Source organism: Melanostigma gelatinosum (assembly GCF_949748355.1).
Source record: "Melanostigma gelatinosum genome assembly, chromosome: 3".
NCBI classification, from domain to species: Eukaryota; Metazoa; Chordata; class Actinopteri; order Perciformes; family Zoarcidae; genus Melanostigma; species Melanostigma gelatinosum.
The window spans coordinates 6,015,611-6,034,328 of record NC_136636.1 but is presented as its reverse complement, the minus strand read 5'-3'; the positions used below and the strand labels follow the sequence as shown (position 1 = coordinate 6,034,328).

Genomic DNA, 18,718 nt, shown 5'->3' with positions numbered 1-18,718 from the left:
TTAACGCAGAGGTTTTTTTGTGTTTTTTTTTTTTTTTTTTACACACTTCAGCTCTCAATAGCTGCCAATTTCATGACAAATTACACAGAGATTTCCTTTCAATTCAACCGTCTTAATTCTTTACACCTTGGGTGTATATCTCATCATGGTTTCACACTTCGCCTCGTGAAGAGCGTCTGGCTCGCGGTGACTACAGCTAGAGCAGCTCCCTCTGTGCACGGCCCCGGCAAGAGGCTATTACAGACCCCCATTTTATTACCCATTACTACTGAGGTCATTAGCAGCAAGAGGGATTGTGTGCTTCTTAACCTATTGATCAATGTAACTACTACCATTTAATCCTGTGCTGAAGGAGTGAAAATCTGCCTAAGACTGGATCCTATTGAGAGGAAAGGCGGGAGGGAGCACTTTATCTGAAACATATTGCTCTGGCCGCTGCATCATGCCCATTTAACGCAAACACACAGGACGCCAGTCGCCATTTAGAGCACTCCCGTATGGTGAGCTCCCTTATCTCTCGGATAACATCATGACACCAGATGATCCGCCAAAATATATCGCCGTCTAAAGATAGTCTGAGGGGAGGCTGTGCACTGGGCTAATAACTGGAGGGATCCACCGCTCTGATCTGCTCCGCCGATACGAGGGTGTGAAGAAGAGGACATTCTGGGGATGCCAGAAATAGCTGACGTCTATGAATTTCACCAAGGTGTGGTGCTCTCCAGGTGCCTCCCACACACAAACATGCAAACCTGGAACGTTCTCACACAGCTGCCGAGTGACTGGAGGCAACATACTGTAACCAGCACAGGCCTGCTGGCCAAACACACACACACACACACACACACACACACACAAATCTAAACTGTGGCATGTTACTTACACAAGCACAAAACCTGTTTCCCACATAGCGTAAGACAGTACTGTATGTTCAGTGTGAACATAGGTATTCCTTTTGACAAAGATATGAATCATTCAAATCCTTCATATCATAATTCCTTGCACCACCTGTGACAACACACACACACACACACACACACACACACACACACACAGTACATGACGCATTCGGCATTAAAGGACACCTACAGTAAGACAAGTTCAAGAGGAAAAACGCGAGAATGAGGGAACATAAACCGCACATCTGACAACGAATAGACAGTCACTGATTCAGAGTTAATGAAGACGGTCCCCTAGCACCCCCCCCCCCCTTCCTATCACATGTCAGAGGTCAAAGCCCGGTGAGAAGGAGTAGGGGTGAGCGCCGATGGAAGATAGCCCCCTTTTCCCCGGCGCTGAGGCAATTAAAAGGGAGCAGGAATGAGGGGCAGGGAGGTGAATGTCAGCGAGACCGACACAGACGTTTCAGCGGCCGCCCGAGGTGCAGCGTGGCTGAAAGGAAGAAGAAAAAGAAAAAGAGAGGAAAAAGAAATAAATAAAAATGAAGCCGAGATTTATCAAATTTTCATTTGTGCTCCCTGGGGTCATGTTGTTTTGTAGGAGCATCAAATGGAATGGAGGAGTAAAAAAAAAGAAATAACAGGCCCTGGAGAAATCACAGAGTCTAGTCCGTTTGATGCTGTTGTTTTACCTCGGCCTGCAATGGCGCAAGGAAACGACTTCCCATCCCGACTGTGATCTCCTGCATGAAAATGGGGCCGAAATGAGGATTTCACGGGAGCTATTATACTTGAGTGATGTGTGAATGTAATTAGTCGTCGACGAGACTGGAAAGACTGTCTGCATCTCGTCCAGGCAGGTTGATTGAAATCTCTGAGGTGGAGAGCGTTCATTTATTCCCCCTCTTAAAAATAAAATAGACGGCAGTATATTCACACAGATAATCTTTTCAGCCGAATAATAAAAATAACGGCAACAAAACACAATTTGTGTACACAGCAACAGATCCTAGTGTCTTCAGTCAGCCGAGAGAATTTGAAAAAGGCAGGACAGAGCTCCCCATCCCTCCGCGTGTTAGGACCTGCATTAATCCTTCCTCGTCAGCCACAATCAAGCCGTTTTAAAAATGTTTACAGCTCAAATAAACAGGATAATCAGGCCCACATCTCGTCTCCGTCCACCGCACACTATATATCCTGAATTGGGTGTGAGGGGGGTGCGTGTGTGTGAGGAGCTCAAATTATTTGAGCAACTGTAAAAACAAAGGTTAAGATTGCGTTTTAATTAACTTTTCTTTTTCCCCCCCGAATACAAACAAACAGGTTTTCTTTCTGGGCCCGGTGTCGGGTTCAAACAAACAAACTCTCGTCCCACAAACACAAACAGCTGACAGCTCTGGACGCCGTTTCCCCACACTGGAGGCAGCCAACACTGCAGGTGACCCGCCCCCCCCCCCCCCCCCCACACACACACACACACACACCATCCTCTGCATCACCATCATTTTTACTATTTCCATTTCAGAAAATGTATTCAAAATTAAAAAGTTAAACTCAATGACCAGGTATTTTCTTGTACAAATAGTATCATATTTAATACTTGGAACATGAAATCAACCCTGACATTTCTACGAAAAAATTATTCAGGTTCACAAAAAAAAAAATCCCAGAGTGCTCCGTTTCATTTCGCCGTGTGACTCAATGTCCCGTCACTCTTTCTTGACCTCTCAAGCCACACCTCCCAAAGTGCTTATTTCACAGCCACGAGGCGTTTTGAGCTCTGAAACCTGCCTTACAAATTCAGCGTGACCGCTAGCGTCCCACACACACACACACACACACACACACACACACCACCGTTCTCACCTTTCCCCGGAAACGCCTCACCAGCACCGTTTGGGGTGATGTGAAGGCGTTACCGGCTCTAACCCGGTTACACAACTGTGCACATTGTCGGTTTGAGATTTAATTAAGATCCCCTAAAATCCCTTTTAAATGAAACCGTCGTTAAAAGACAATGGCTGACACATCCTCGCGCAGATTCCAGTTTCTATTCTCTGCACACCAGCAAAGAGCTGATCCTTGTTTCCATGACGGCGGACGAAAGGAACACAACTCGTGCTCTTAATGTCGTCGTGTTCTGTGACTCACATAAAAGTATACAGCCAATTAACACAATTATAGAGGAGAAGACGCTCGGTGGGAGCAGCAGGTTTATAGCATCAACTAACAACTTCACACACACACCCCAAATAAACCGACCCAATTATTTTTCGATCATCACGTAGCTTATTGTAAAATAAATATAAATATATATGTAGGTCGTGACAGAGATGAGTGGTGAAGAAGAACCTTCTACCTTAAAACACTCTGCAGCGTTTAATCTGGTTATGATCCCACCATCTCTTTGAAACACATCTCAAGAGTTAATCTCATCTGAAGCACAAACTCACAGCAGTAATGACCCTTAAAAAGAAGGAATCAATGGAAGCCTTTTTTTTCCCTTTCTTTCTTCTTTTCAAGTAAAAACATGCTGCAGTCGGGTGAAAGGCGGGGGAATAACAGCAGCGAGCAGCTGGTGGCTCACTATATCACTGCTGAACTATTCCCCCGTCTCTCCTCTCTCTCCAGTACAAAGTGAAGACCGTCCCTGTAAAGGAGAGCTGCCCCGGCGAGCCGCGAGGCTCCGGCGGCTAAACCCAACACTCCCCCCTTTCCCTCTCCTCCGTGGTACACGGCTAATATCTGGTTGCCTATGTCATGGTTTAGAAATGACAGGTGCTCGCAGCCCCTCGCCTTGACAGGCCACTGCACAAATAACGCCCCTGCCTGAAAGGGCTAATGCACTACTAATGAACAATAAATCAACTTTGATTACAAACTGTCAACCCAATCAGCTCGCACTCCGGCTCTCCCAAACTGCGCGTCTCGGCACAGCTGCACGGCATTACGGTGCACGCTGCCCTGTTTGGGGCTCCGCTCTCCTAACCCTAACCCTAACCCTAACCCTAACCCTTCCACTGTGCTCCTCCATCACTCCTTTTCCTTTTAAAAAAGACACCCACTTTCTTTCTGCGGTGACACAGGGTAGCGGAAAAGCATTGCGTCCCGAAAACTGGTTGTGGCGCGTGCGAACAGACACAACTCGAAAAAACTGCATTTCGTAAAAAGTGAATCACATGCGAGTCCTTTCCACAGTTGCGTGAGTGTGTTACTCGAGATCACTGGAGTAAAGACACTTGAGGTCATTAAGCAGCAGAAAGTCAATTGCTGTCTTTTGCGTAAAACCTCAAAGCTGTCAAATCAGACTCGCACTTGACAGCAGAGAGAAAAGAAATGGAAGAAAAATAACACCCTGTGTTGCAAGTACACACACACACGAGAACGTACAAACATTCACACACTCAAAACTTTTCAAGAACATGCGAGCGATGACATTCGGAGTGACAGCGCGGCCCAACGTGGTTTTGTGTGGCGACGGAGTCAAATATAGAGCTGTGCCAGTCTGTCTTAACTCAGTGTGACACCGTGAGGAGAGCGAGGATTAGTCCAGGCCATGAACTCAGAGCGAGCGCAGTCTGACCAGCTCTCATTTAACCAATCGTCACAGAATACACAGCCAGCAAAAAAAAAAACAGATTTTCTACCCGCTTGACATGCTGTACCCTGGAAACATTCGAAACAATAAAGCAAGAATAGAATCCTTTTCTGAGAACAAAAGCAAGAAATCGTGTAAAAGAGAAGGCAGACCTGGCTCCTGTTTTTCCCAGAACTTTCCATAATTCAACCAGCGTGTACAGTACAGTACAGTACAGTACAGGATCCTGCTGAACGGGTTAGCTCACTATCGGCAAAGTAAACAGAACTAAACAAACAGCGTGAAATGGCAGACAGGAACTTGCTGTCGATGGCCGGGCATCTTACTGACAAACAAGCGCAGCACAAACAAACTGTTGCTGGGAGTGAAAGTGAAATGCTGTAAAGCCACCGGCAGCACACAGATAAACAGAGGCAGCTAATCCATACGGGCTTGTTTTCAAACGCAATACACTGCAGTAATGTACATGACACCTGCTGTCTCCTATCAGGACGAGCCTGTAAACCTTTCGGCGTCTCGACGGCAAAGTAAACCCTGGATAATAGCTGCTCTCACACAACCGGCTGCATGACAAGAATGAACCAATTGCAATGATACAACATCAACGACAGGCAAGCCAATGAAGCCTCCTTTTCTCTTTTTCCCCAGTCAAATTAAATTGTCAAGTCTTTTTTTTCCTCCCTCACACAAGAAAGCAGGCACACACACACACACAGAAATAAATAAAAAAAATCACAGAAATCAATCATATTGACAAACCTGACAAACTCCATTTAGCTGGCAGGGTAAACAGAGTGCTGGGCCACGCGGTGTGGAGTGAAGCAGAGCGGAGAACGGAGCGGCGAGGGAAACAGAGCGAGAGAGAGAGAGAGAGAGAGAGAGTGTGTGTGTGTGAGAGAGAGACGAGGAGGGAGAGAGAGAGAGAGAGAGAGAGAGAGAGAGAGAGCGAGAGACACGCGGACGGGCAGGCAGCACGCGGACGGGCAGGCAGGGAGGCTGAGAGCGAGCGCTGCTGTGCTGTGGCGCCTCCAACCTTCCTCGGGATACAGACAGATTGCACGCGCGAGGTTTCTCCCCGGCTGACAAGATACAAAACTATCCAATCAACCACGCCCTTCTCCACCAATCACAACCCGCCCTCCGAACATAATCAATTCAAATGGGGCCACACAATAGGGAGCCGCGGGCTGGGCTGCAGGTGAACCCGTGCCTTTGTGTGGGGGCCCCTTTCAACAAAAAAAAAGAAGGAAAGAAAGAAGGAGAAAAAAAGACACAGTTGACGGCTGTTAACCCTTTGACCCTTTGCTGGGACTCCGGCCGTACTATTGAAACAATGGGCGCCGACAGAAAAGAGGCCCTTTAATTAAACAACAGATAAGTAAACACAGCTATCCAGCGGAAAGAAAGAAAACCGGCACCGCTATCGGCCCCTTTATTGTTCTGCTCAATGGAATTGTTTACAGTGGCGGAACAAAGACACAACTCATTTCACATGCTGAAAACAACAAAATGCACACGCAATTCAGACGCTTTGTACTTGTTGTTTTTTTCCCCCTTGTTCCTTTCACATTCCCCAAGCTGGGACACGTGCATTTCATTTCAGAGTAACATGATGTATACGAGAGCAGTTTGTTTTGCCTGCTCAGAATTTTAATGTGCGCACTTGAACCGTCGCACGCGACCAGCCGCGGCGCTCCACGGCAAGTTTGTGCGCATTGGGTCAGAAAGATCATAAACTTGTTTCCAGTTTGTTTAAAAAAAAAAAACACTCATCCTACAATTTGGCCTCGGACAAGCTAAAAAAAAACACTCACATTAATAGCTAACATTACAGCTGCTACGGAACCAGGCAATCCATCCGACTCCGTCCCCAATGAGAGCAATTAGCTGTCATAATATCATCACACTCTTTAACACCCGTGTGAGGGGAGAAGACATGGAGAGGAAGAACAGGACCCTGCCACCTACTGGAGATCCTGCTGAACTCACCAGGAGAGACAGAGAGAGAGAAGCCTGGCTGTCAATGTTTTATGTATATATATGAACATATATTCTAACCAATCCCACCTCTATTTAAATCCAACAACAACCACATTTCCCTCTATAGTACATAAAAACACAAAGACCTTATTTCCTTTCAGTAACAACAATAAAAAACAGGTCCTCCAACTTGTGCAAGCCACTCAACAAAGAATTAGAGGAAAGGCACGAGGCGAGATTAACACCCCACTTCTCTTAATTATCATGACAATAAACACGGCGCTGACTAACAGCGCTCTAAAACACCGCTACGTATCAACACGCCGCAAACCCCTTGGCCGAGGATGAAGGAATGTTGGTGGGATGCGTTCCAGTCCGCAAACACGCCGGTAAAATAAACAAGAGCGGCGGCATAACAAGCTAATAACTAACAATGAGCTCTGCTAAGCTGGCCTGACCTATATAAATTATTGACTGGGACACCTCGAGTGTCAAAAGTGACAATTCCAATACATATCATGGCGAATAATTAAGTGTAAGAAAAGGCGCCTTTATTTTTTCCATCTGACACCCTCAAGACGGCTCACGCACACACACACAAAAAAGACGAGTGACATGCTCACAACTACGCACGAACAAACACACACACACACACACACACACAAAGTGGTTTAGGCTACAGCCACACTCTTCTCCCCCGGCACTCTCCCTGGGGTGGCACGTCGGCGTATTCTCAATAAAACACCTTCTTAGCAGTAATAGGCCACTGTTCTCATTTCAATGCTCCCAAAGGCCTCGTGATAAATTTAGCAGACACACAGTTCAAGCTTCTCCTCTCACACACTAGTCTTTCTAATCCATTGCCTCGGTGCCTGCGCCATGTAAAATAATTACACATATGTGTCGATGAGATACACACGCTGTATGGATTTTCTCTCTCTCTCTCTCTCTCTCGCCCTCCTTCCTGCGCACAGAGAAACATCAATATCCTTGAGCCCTGAACCGGCGTTCCCTTGCGATAGTTTACAGAGAGCGCTGAGCGATTGTGCTCGTGACAGAGTGGATGACATTATATTTCCTGCTTGAGTTAGAGTGAAAGTATGAGTTAATGTCTGGGCCTGAGCCGCGCTCCGCTCGGCTCTCTGGCTAAAGATAACGACTCGCCTCCAATTACAAAGCCTTTCCAAAACACATCTAACGCGGCCGGTGAGTAAGCTGCACCGGCATGCCAACCCATGTCTTTGCTGCTACTACAGAGCGAGAGAGAGAGGGAGAGGGAGGGAGACAAGTGGGGAGGAAGTGGAGGGAAATATAAAACTACAGTCATTCCTTTTCTTGAGAGGCTCTGGTGAGCTGGACCATCGTCATGAGAAAACAAACGCAGTCTGTTTCCTTGTGCGTGTGTCGAGTAAATCATTGTTTACTGATGGTGGGAGTCAGCAGGGCAGGTGTGGGACCTATATAAATAACAGCTGCTCTATATAATATCGCCAACCGCAACAAAAACACCTTCTAGATCCGCACACAGCGCCACGATGTGCGATCTCTCCATTGTTGCTTTATCTTTTTATTACTCCGTCAGCGTCCCCGAGCAAAGTCAAAGGAGACATTCAATCAACTTGGCTGTTATTTATTTTTCTTTTTTCAGCGAAGGTTCAGACGTGGCACGGTTCAGAAGGAACCTGCATTACATTTCGGTGACCCACTCGTTCACAATCACATCATACGGGAGAGTTTCGTGACATTTCTGAAAGCAGTAAAACATTGAGAAGAGGTGCAATCTGCATCTTAAGAAGTGATCTGGTCTTCAGGGATCGATTTGCAATTAAACTGAATTTATTTTTCATTATTTTTGACGCTCTTAAGTTTGATTCATTGTTGGTGCTGTGTCAACAAAAAAAGGTCCTTTTAAAATACGTTATATTTCCATTCTTAGGACATGACAGTGAACCTACCTTTCAACATCTGCAACCCACCGATCCTCCCTCTGATACTTGGAATAAGTCATATTCGGAGTGAATGAGGTTATCACCCGAAGCAGAGTGGAGTTACAGTAAGTCACGCCTGAGTCACCAGTCCATTATATACATGTACATATACATACATATATATATATATATATATATATATACGGGTTTGGTTATTTACTTCTGATTTCAGCATTCAAGAACAGTGTTTAGTCGGCACATGTGAACTGCAAAAATATTTCCTGAGGTGATATGACAGCCAGTGTATAACGGAGCGTGTACAGCGTCTACTGCGGTTTTTCACTTCGTCAAAACAAGAACACTTTGGGGTTTGAGCAACGACGTTGATTTTAAGGAGGCGGGGGAATTTCTGCCTCGTCTTGTTTGTTAATTTATTTTTTTTAATCTTTGATTTCAATCAGAAGCTACATTAATACAGTCCTTTTAATAAGAAATAACAGTTCTGTGGGGGCTGCGGAGGTATAAAAATAACTTGATCGCTAAATCTGAAACCATAAACAAGTTTGTGTAAAGCCCCAGTTATTGTGATCACATTCTAATTCATGGGCTTCTGATACCCAATCACAAACACATGAGATTTACTGTGACAATTGAGCCGATTCTAGCAGCATGTGGGTGGCTCCTGTCGTCGCTTTGTAAGCGTCCCGCTCTCGACGCAGTGCGCACAGCACCGCTAACCGCGGTGATGGCAAACCTTTTTGTCTGTGGCGTTATTGAACGGCGTTTGTTAGCCTGTCCTGTTTCCAACACAAACCAATGAAGTTCCTCGGGAACATTCCTGGACGCAACAGAGATTCACATGACAAGTAAAACAAGGCGAAATTAAAATGCAATGCTACTTTTTAACGTTCTGCAGATTGGGCGTAACAACGTGGAGCGCCGTGATGGTTTGCTGCACGGTCTCCAACACAAACATGAAACACAACTCCAACCGATGTCCTCATGTAAGCCGAGGGCCTCTTTCTGCCTCTGGATCTCTCGTGCCGTCTGAGCGACGCAATATTTCTCTTTCCTGCTCCTAACAAACGGTGAAGAATTGGAACCAGAGAATCGCAGAGCTGTCAAAAGAAAAGTGCGCGCGACGACACCCGAAGAGAAAGCGGGCGTCTCGTGAGCTGACGCCGACTTGACTGCACCTTGCATGACTGTTGGTGTTTATTAATGCCACGGTCGCCTGCGCAACCCATCCGTCCTCCCAACCCTCCGCAAAGGGCGTGTGAATCACTCCAAACAACAGACGCTCCACATCGAGATATAGTGCCGGAGGATGACACAAAGATACAACACATTTCGATAGGGGGGGGGGGGGGGGCGTGTGTGTGTATGCGGGTGGATGACTGAGAGGGGTGGAGGCGTGAGAAAACATCAGGCCTCAAACGAATAAGAGGGTCCCGAAAAATGGTAAGTGGCTCCCAGCGGCTGACTGGAGTCAATTCGACAGTCATCGTCTTGGCTGGGAGATGGATCGTAACGCAGCAGCCCACCCCCCCCTCACACACCCACCCAGTTTCTGCTTGGCTGCGCGGAATTGGGACAGACGACTTCATTCTGACAGGATTATCCCAAACCTGGTTCTAATCTACACTGTACACATGATAGATTTTTTTACAATATGACAAGGAAAACAAGCAGCAAAAGAGCCGGCGTGTTGCTGCTGATCGGTCCTGACAGATTGTATCACCTCAAAGCAACGCGCGCGTCAAAATGAGATTTCATTACAGCATCACCTTGAGACTTCTTACCAACACAAAGAGATGAACTCCTCCTGGGGATCACGCACACGACTGAGGAATTATGGGATTTTTAGCGTTGGAGACACTTTGCAGACGGCTATTCTTTAACGATGTTCCCTGAAATATTGATAGTAGCAGCGCATCCCGGAGGCAAAGAAGCAAATAGAATTCCAACCCAGAGTGTCTTCAGGAAAGATAACGCAGCTTTGAAGAGGAATTGTTTGACATTTGTACTTTTTTTTTTTTTTTTTACCAAGAGTAAGATGAGAAGATTGACGGTGAATTTGACACTACAACCATCAGCCTGTTAGCTTAGCTAATCTCAAAGACAGGAGGAAACAGCTAGCCTAGCTCTGTCCAAAGGTACCACAATCCACCAGCCAGCTCCTCCGACGCTCACGAGGTAATAAATCAACAAAGAAGTAGGAGCATTTTCCCATAGACATTGAAAGAATGATTCTGATTTTTAAGACCTGGTATGAACACACAAACTGTGAATTACTTCCTGCTCTGTGCAAAACAACCTGCAGATGATTGCACTTCAACAGGCCGGTTGAGTGAATCAATTGGAAATTGCCAACGCTTTGATTCGTGTCTCTATCTCTCAGCACGTTTGTCTTACACCTCTTATTCTCCCAAATGTATTTGAACTGAATACAAAATACAGAACATTAATCCGGTCTCGTGTTCGCCGTCTACCGCTGCCGTGCCGCGTTGGCCCACTGGCCGGCCGGGCTGCCTTCAGATCGCCCCGCAGCACTGGCTGAGCTCCAGCTGACGGGCAACGGCCTAGCGCTCTCATGACTCACAGATCGGAGCGCTGTGGTATACATGTGCCAGGACAATGCCATGGGCCTGCTGCAAAAACAGTAGGAGAGGGAGAGAAAGAGAGCCGGCGGCTTCTGCCTGTCCTGTCAGACAGAGCCTCGGCCCCTGGATTGTGTCACATCACGCCCCCCCCCTCCACCCCCCCCCGACAGGCCGCAAATGAAGGATGTGAAGAGCAAACGTGGGGAGGAGGGGCCGCTCTGCAACTTAAAAGGCTTTCATCCTGTAAACTGAAAAGACATTATCTTTTGACCTGGAGATGCCCTCTGTGAGGCTGTAGTACACTATGGTGTGAAAACACAGAGAGAGAGAGAGAGAGAGAGAGAGAGAGAGAGAGAGAGAGAGAGAGAGAGGAAGAAGAAGAAAAAAGTAGAAGAAAGAAGTGAAGATTGTGGCTTCAACCGGTAACAGCACAGATAAGAGGATTGTCTGCTGGCATGGTTTTTGAAACATTATCAGGAGCTTCTCTGTGTCTGAGGAATAACATGTGATGCACCTTTGACATCATGGAACTGTTCAACGCAACGTTTATCTTCATCAGAGGAGAGTGAACGGTGTTTCTCATTTAAAAAAACTAAAAAAAGGCCAACACACAATTACAATGAACATAAAAAAACACAAAGAAACCCAAAGTACAAAGATGCTCTTTTAGCTTCCGATGCTTTCCGACTTTCGCTTCAAGACGGAATTTCAACGCTCTCAACAGCAAGTGAGGTGACGTTCTCGTTTCCCCTCCTCTACACGCAGACAATCCGCTCTGAATCTGGCCATTCGTGGATTCCCATTGCGATCAGTGCAGACGCACTGCAGACAGCAAACCCGTCAACGTCAGTGGAGCAGCGTCCACGCAGCTGGCTGCTGGCCACACCTCACAGCGTACCAGTGGCATGAATAATGAAGGCCTAATCTCAAGACGCCGTCCTGGATGGGGAAAACGAGCACAATCGAGGCGTTACGCTGACGGCGAAGACGCCATGTTGACACAACATCTCCAGCCCGGCTGAACGCCACATGATCCCCTGTAGGAGGTTCCGAGCCCACCTGGGATCTCGTGCGTCGAGGTTTGTAGTTAACCGAGCGACGCGGCAGAACGAGCTCCTCCTCCTCCTCCTCCTCCTCCTCCTCCTCCTCCTCCTCCTCCTCCTCCTCCTCCTCCTCCTCCTCCTCCTCCTCCTCCTCCTCCTCCTCCTCCTCCTCCTCCTCCTCCTCCTCCTCCTCCTCCTCCTCCTCCTCCTCCTCCTCCTCCTCCTCCTCCTCCTCCGTGGACTATCAGCGAGGGTCCGACAGTGTTGTTCCTAATTACCTATTTCTCCACTCCTGATCCTGCGGCTGGCATAATTAGTTACCTGGGGCTGCAATCCAATTTGAAGTGATGACAAGAAAGTGATCCATGAAAAAGTAATAAGTTAAATCCAATTTCAGCCTGCCTCTAATTAAATGCACATGGAACTAATGAGTCAAACCCGACCATTCCACTGATAATGGTAATTAGCGGCGTGGGAGTCGCCCGGTCTCTCGTCACTCCGCGCGCCACCACCGTAGGTGTGAGGCGGGCGAAAAAAAAGGTAAACATGGGTTCTTTTAATCACACGTGTCATTCAGTCAATGTAATTTACTGACTTGTTTTGACCAGTCAAGTATGTTTAGCTGCTTTCCAGCCAGCGCGGCAGCTGTTTGTATGCCGAGGCCTGATTAAAGCGCCTCCAGGCTGCTGAGTATCCAGTGGAGGCATCTTCATTCAGAGGCAGAGGTGGCCAGTGGGTGTGTATGTGTGTAGGGGGGGGGGGGGCCCTGTTGGAGATATAAAACCAAAGAGCCATTTAATGCTGATCAAGGACCCTGAGGCTTGCTTGACTCATACTTTCCCCCCTTTGCTACTCGACACAGGTCTTTTTTTCTTGTGTTTTCTTTTCTTCAAATGTTCTGTATGTACCGCGCGTCATTATTTTTTGACTTGAATAAGAAGGAATTGGAAAGTGAGTCACATCTCCAAATGAGTGAAAGTCTCTCGGCGCATCTCCTCGTGCCTAATGGGAAGACCGCTGAGATGAATGGAGCCCGCGTCCCCAGATCAGGTGCTTTCCATGGGGTGTCAGCTTACTACACAGCCTCGTAATTGCCGGACCATGTCTTTTGATGACCCGGTCCGGCTCAACGGAGAATCATTATCCGGGCTGCGTGATGGAGATGGTGAACGTTCTGTGTGAAGGGGGCTCCTCCAGGCAGCGGGGTTTGTTCTTAAAAGAGGAAGTGAGATGAGACTCTAACCCTCTGGAGCTTCACAAAATGTGTTTGTGTGTTTGTGTGTGTGTGTGTGAGTGTGAGAGAGAGAGAGAGAGAGAGAGCAAGAGAGAGAGAGAGAGAGAGAGAGAGAGAGAAAACAAGAGAAACCTCGCCGACGAGAGGGAAGAAAGAAAAAAGAAAAACAAATGTAATACATCCTCCTCACACTGATGTTTATGCATGAACTCCTGGCTGTAAGCTGTGTGCGTGTATGCGGTCGCCGTGTGTTTAATTAGCACAATATGTAATTCAGAGATAAAACAAACACTTGTCCGGACCTGTGGCTTTTCTCACAATGGCAGCTTCAACCCGGCAAAACGCAACATATACGACATTAAGAGAGCAGCCAATTTACGGCGTCGGTTAGATACCGCGGCAAGCTGTGTGCTCTCTGCACAAGAGGCGGGCAGGGGAGGGGAGAGGAAGCGGGGGAAAGGGCCCGACTCTCTTTTCAATAGCTGAGTGACAGCTTGGCCGAGCTCTCTGTATACATTAATAAATTAGAATTTTAATTTTGTCTTTGTGTGCAGGAGATGGTCTAGTACTTCACTGTGTACCAACAACTGGCTGTACGCTGGAACCGGCCGCCGTGGTCCCCTCTGTTGACCTCTGCAGCACAATTCCCCGGCAGGCCGAGGAAACAGTTTAGTCTGATCCTTTCAACTTATTTCAATCCTGACAAATATGCGCACAACTGAAAGGTCATCACAGTCATACTTCATCCTCTGGAGCTATTTCCGAAGACATCTGCACAACAAAGAGGCTTTTGCGCAACCTGACATTAGACCTAGCTGCTACAATAGCTCATTAAAAAGGAGCCCCAATGGGATAGTGAGGGTATTAAATATTATATATGTATACACAGAGAGAGAGAGAGAGCAGGGCCTCAGTATTAATTACCAAATATGCCCTGAAGTCGTTTGCGATTTCACACCGACACAAACAACCGCTGCTTGTTCAAACACAAAGACGTACATCTCCGAGGCAGCTGATCCGAAATTACCGTAAATATCGCATCAGATATTCACATTACAACACCACACCCACCCACCCACCGGTGGGCTGCTCCACGAGAGTGTGAATGTGTGTGTGTGTGTGTGTGTGTGTGTGTGTGTGTGTGTGTAGAGCAGCGATGAAAGGCAAACAGAGACAGCATGGAGTTTCCTCTGCTTGACCGGACTCTCATCTCCGTGGGAGGAACTTTCTCCTGCTTTCACCTCCTAAACTAAGTGCAGTCAGTGAGAAGGAAAAAAAAAACCAAATTTTTCCACAAACAGAAGTCAGGATCAGCCACTAAACATGCTGATGTGTGTCACTGCACTGGAATGACTCTGGATGAGGTGAACTGGCCACACAGAACATTCTGGCCTATATATCTCATGCCTGCATACCACTGGATGGTTGATTGTGTGTGTGTGTGTGTGTGTGTGTGTGTGTGTGTGTGTGTGTGTGTGTGTGTGTGTGTGTGTGTGTGTTGCTAAATCACACACAATACGCGAGGATTGCAAATGTTGCACTGCCGATTTTTATTTCCTGTTTGTTCCCCAGCGAAGTGCTTTTTCTCGCACATCGTGTTCTAGAGCGAGTTGCACAAGTTCCCCTCTTTTCTTACTTGTTTTTTTTTTTTTTTTTTGTAATTTCATCAACCACAGAGTCAAATAAGCGAGCCGTCTGATTATCATCACGGGTAAATAAACAAGAGTGTGTGTGCCGGTACCTGGAGGCTTTGCTGCTTGTCGTTGGCTTTGGGGGACTTGCGGCCAGTGTTTTGCTGCTGCTGCTGCTGCTGCTGCTGCTGCTGCTGCTGCTGCTGCTGGAGGAGTATCTGACGCGCCACTTGGAGAGCCTAATAAAGAGAAATGCATAAAGAGTTTTTTTTTTTTTTCAAACAATCCAATAGAAATGCTAGAAGTAGATCTGCTAAAAGTCCCTTGAGGACACTTTGATGCTTCTCGTCTTAGCAGATGTGTCCACTTACAACAATATCCCCTTGGCCTCGCGATAGACAACAAACAAACATTACAGAGCATCTTTTCGTACTCATTCAGTCATAAATCTAAGGCTGGCATGAACGATGCCTCCACAAACACACCGGGAACAATGATCACATGCAAAACTAATTCACAGAGAAAGAATAAGGCACAAACAAACAAAAACAGAAAAGCCAGCCAGAAGAAATATTTATCTGTTGATAAGATGCACTCACAGCAAACACCAGCGGTCAGAAGCACTATCAGCGTCTTTTGATCCTCAGTCAAACTCCCCAAATAAAAGGCTTTACAGCCGCTCCGAGTATCTGTGAAAGGACACGGCCTTCTCAGTGGAAAACAAAATACAGTGCAGTCACATGTTTATTGCTCCAGCTACTCCCTTTTCCCTCGCGATAAATAATCAAACATGCCATCCAGAACAAACAAAGCTGGAGAGAGAGAGCCGAGGGAGGGGGGGGGGGGGAAACACAGCGGTCTTGAAAAACGGTCAGCGATACCAAGAAAAGCAAGCGCTACGTTCCCACAGTGAGCTGGCCAGCCTCACACCTCCACCAGTAAACCATCTGGGTAAATAACTGGCCTCATTCTTTCCATGTTCCTCAGACGATCGCCGCCGCAATTAAACAAACAGCCGGGGCACGTCCCAGCTCGTCTCGCAAGACGGGACGATCTGGAGGGTTTCCCCGGTCAATTATTTGAGGGGTTCAGGAATTAGTCAAAGGAAACGGCGGAATGTTTAACGGAAAAGATAGAGAGACTGAGAGAGAGAGAGAGAGAGAGAGAGAGAGAGAGAGAGAGAGAGAGAGAGGAAAAAGTTAAGAGCGACGTGTGAACAAGGGAGGGAAAGCTGAGAACGATTGTGTGAAAGTCAGATATCTGCAGGGAAAGGGCAAACAGAAAGCTCTGTGGACGGATGAAACGACAGAGAAAACTTGGTCTTAGTGCCTGTAAAGTCTGACGACACTTTAAGACAGAAAGGCCAGAGACGGTTAGCGGTTGGAGCGAACAGCTGGATGATGATCTCTGTGTGTGTGTGTGTGTGTGTTGTCCCTCCCAAACACACGGCTGTCGGATGACATCATGAGGCATAAATATGACCGCGGGCTACAAAGAGGCCACACTGCTGGCATTTCACCACGCTCAACTTTAAAGTGCACAACTTGTCCCTCTCTCCGTCCGTCTCGGAGCTCTCGCGTAAAGACGAACGACGCCAGAGCAACATATATCTCATGCTGCATGCCTAATTGTCCTCTCCTTTGAAATTTGTGTTGGAGGGGAAGCACCCCCAACCTCCCCGGCAGGCGAGGACACTCATAAGGAAAGTGTTCAAATTGAAACCAAGAACTGTGTGAGCAAGATTCACTCCCACACGGTCGTAATATTTACATCTTACAGTTCAGGCATTTAGCTTTTACTCCGGAGGAACTGACAATCGGGGCGAAAAACATGCTAAAAAAAAAACACACACACGACGTGAAATGAGCCGACGCGGTGAAGGGATCGGAAAACTTCTAAACTTGTGAAACCTCAATCAAAAACAGATACGAAATGTTTTAAAATGGTGAAAAATCTTATTGAAAGTCCTCAAAATAAAAGAAAAATGCCTTTTGAGTTTGATTAAACACTGACCTTGTTTTTCCTCAGTAAAACTAATGAATTAAGAACAAACCTAAAAAATATGATCGATTGATGTCAGCATCAAAATATAATACGAAAGTTATCAAAGTCACCAGCTTTTAAGACAATATTCATACTTCACCTTCTTGCGAGACATTGAAATTGGGCCAGGGGAGTAAAGGGGAGTAAAGGGGGGTAAAGGGGGGTAAAGGGGAGTAAAGGGGAGTAAAGGGGGGTAAAGGGGAGTAAAGGGGAGTAAAGGGGGGTAAAGGGGAGTAAAGGGGAGTAAAGGGGGTTTCATCACACCGGACGCTCGTCCACCTTTATCTTAGTGGCGGTGACGTGAAGTCATGTGACAGCGGTGTAGTTTGTTTGCATCCTAATGTCAGTATCTATAAGTCTCTAAGTATCATAAACTTGATATTTCCACGTTTTTATCTGCTATAATCCAAAGAAGTGATCCCATTGGATTTTTGTTGAGGGAACCAGTGGGGAACCCCCCAGCACCCGGTTTCTACCCCCCTAACCACCCGTCTTCAAACTCGGCCTTCATTTTGATCTCCGCTACACACCGGTGAACGTTTCTCGACCGCATCGTTCACGGATGTGACGCTGTCGCGGTGAGAACATCTGTCCACAGACAGAAAGACACATTAACACCCAACAAAGTACTCCAAACCACTTCTGTGGTACTTCCCGTTACGGTAGGTGTCTCCAGGACCACATTTTGACACGATTACACGATGACACACACGCAAAGTGAAAACAATACCGGCCACATGCTGTCGGTAAATATGAACATAACTTGGGTGAGGTGGTGTCAACGTAGTCAGCAAATTAGGCATCATGTGAGCGAGAGAGCGAGCTTGAATGACTAAGACAGTAAGACGCTGATAATTCATGAGGAAATTCAAGAGACCAAAAAAAAAAATGCTGTTACGAAATCCTTCACAGCGCCCAAGGCGTGGTATTACGGGCACACTGAAGAGTAAACAAACTTGTCTGTTTTCTTTTCCCCTGTAACTGATGACACATGCAGAGAAATGTGTGTGTGTGTGTGTGTTTGTCTGGGTTTACAACAGAGGGTGTTGGAACAAAGAGTTGAGTCAACAGGATATGATAGGAAATTCAGACAGTAATGGATGAAGAGGTGCGTTTCTGGGAAGTCTGTTCTCTGTCATCTTCATTTGAAGCACGGAAAGTTAACGCGAGTAGATACAGGAACAGTGAACCTGCAATATTACAGCACCCACTCAGAGCTCCTCCTCCTCCTCCTCCTCCTCCTCCTCCTCCGGAATTTATCTTCTTTTGATCTTCCATTCAAAAGGTACTGGACGCTCGATAGACGTGCGATATTACATTGTAATGTAAAAAGCTGTTCACTTGAAAAACACAGGATTAGTGACACACTGTGTGTTGACGCGTCCCGTCTGCTGTGTCAACAAGACTACAGCCGTCCCATTATAATGGCAAACGGACTGTTTGAGAGGCGAGCGTGTTACCGGGATTTAGAACACGAGTGTAGAACTGGACGACACGCCACGCTCACTGCTTCGTGGGTCTGCAGACACACACCACAGAGGGAGTGAGCCCTCCAGGTGCTTTTGATTAGAAAACACCCTCCAGCACATGACAACGTTTGTTGTTTTTTTGTATCAGCAACAAAGCCGGTGCAATTCTGTATCCTTGTCATTTGACGCTCCTCTTTTATATTCCCCCATCTCAAATGCGTTCAAAGTTCACAGCCGGTTAACGCAACTTCCTCAATAATAAAAAACAGGCGTTTGCATCTACTTTCACA

At 46.8% G+C, this 18,718-nt stretch overlaps 1 protein-coding gene across 7 annotated transcripts in view; it reads right to left on the bottom strand.

Moving 5' to 3' along the window:
- foxp1b (forkhead box P1b) overlaps window positions 1–18,718 on the bottom strand; it is a 95,670-nt gene that overhangs the window by 37,788 nt on the left and 39,164 nt on the right. For 6 of the 7 annotated variants that reach the window (XM_079266169.1, XM_079266170.1, XM_079266164.1 and 3 more), the window contains exon 3: window positions 15,027–15,155. In XM_079266169.1, coding sequence (XP_079122295.1) covers window positions 15,027–15,155 — 129 coding nt within the window. Of the gene's footprint in view, window positions 1–5,256; window positions 5,331–15,026; window positions 15,156–18,718 lie in introns of those variants that run through there. The other variant, XM_079266168.1, reaches the window with a different exon arrangement.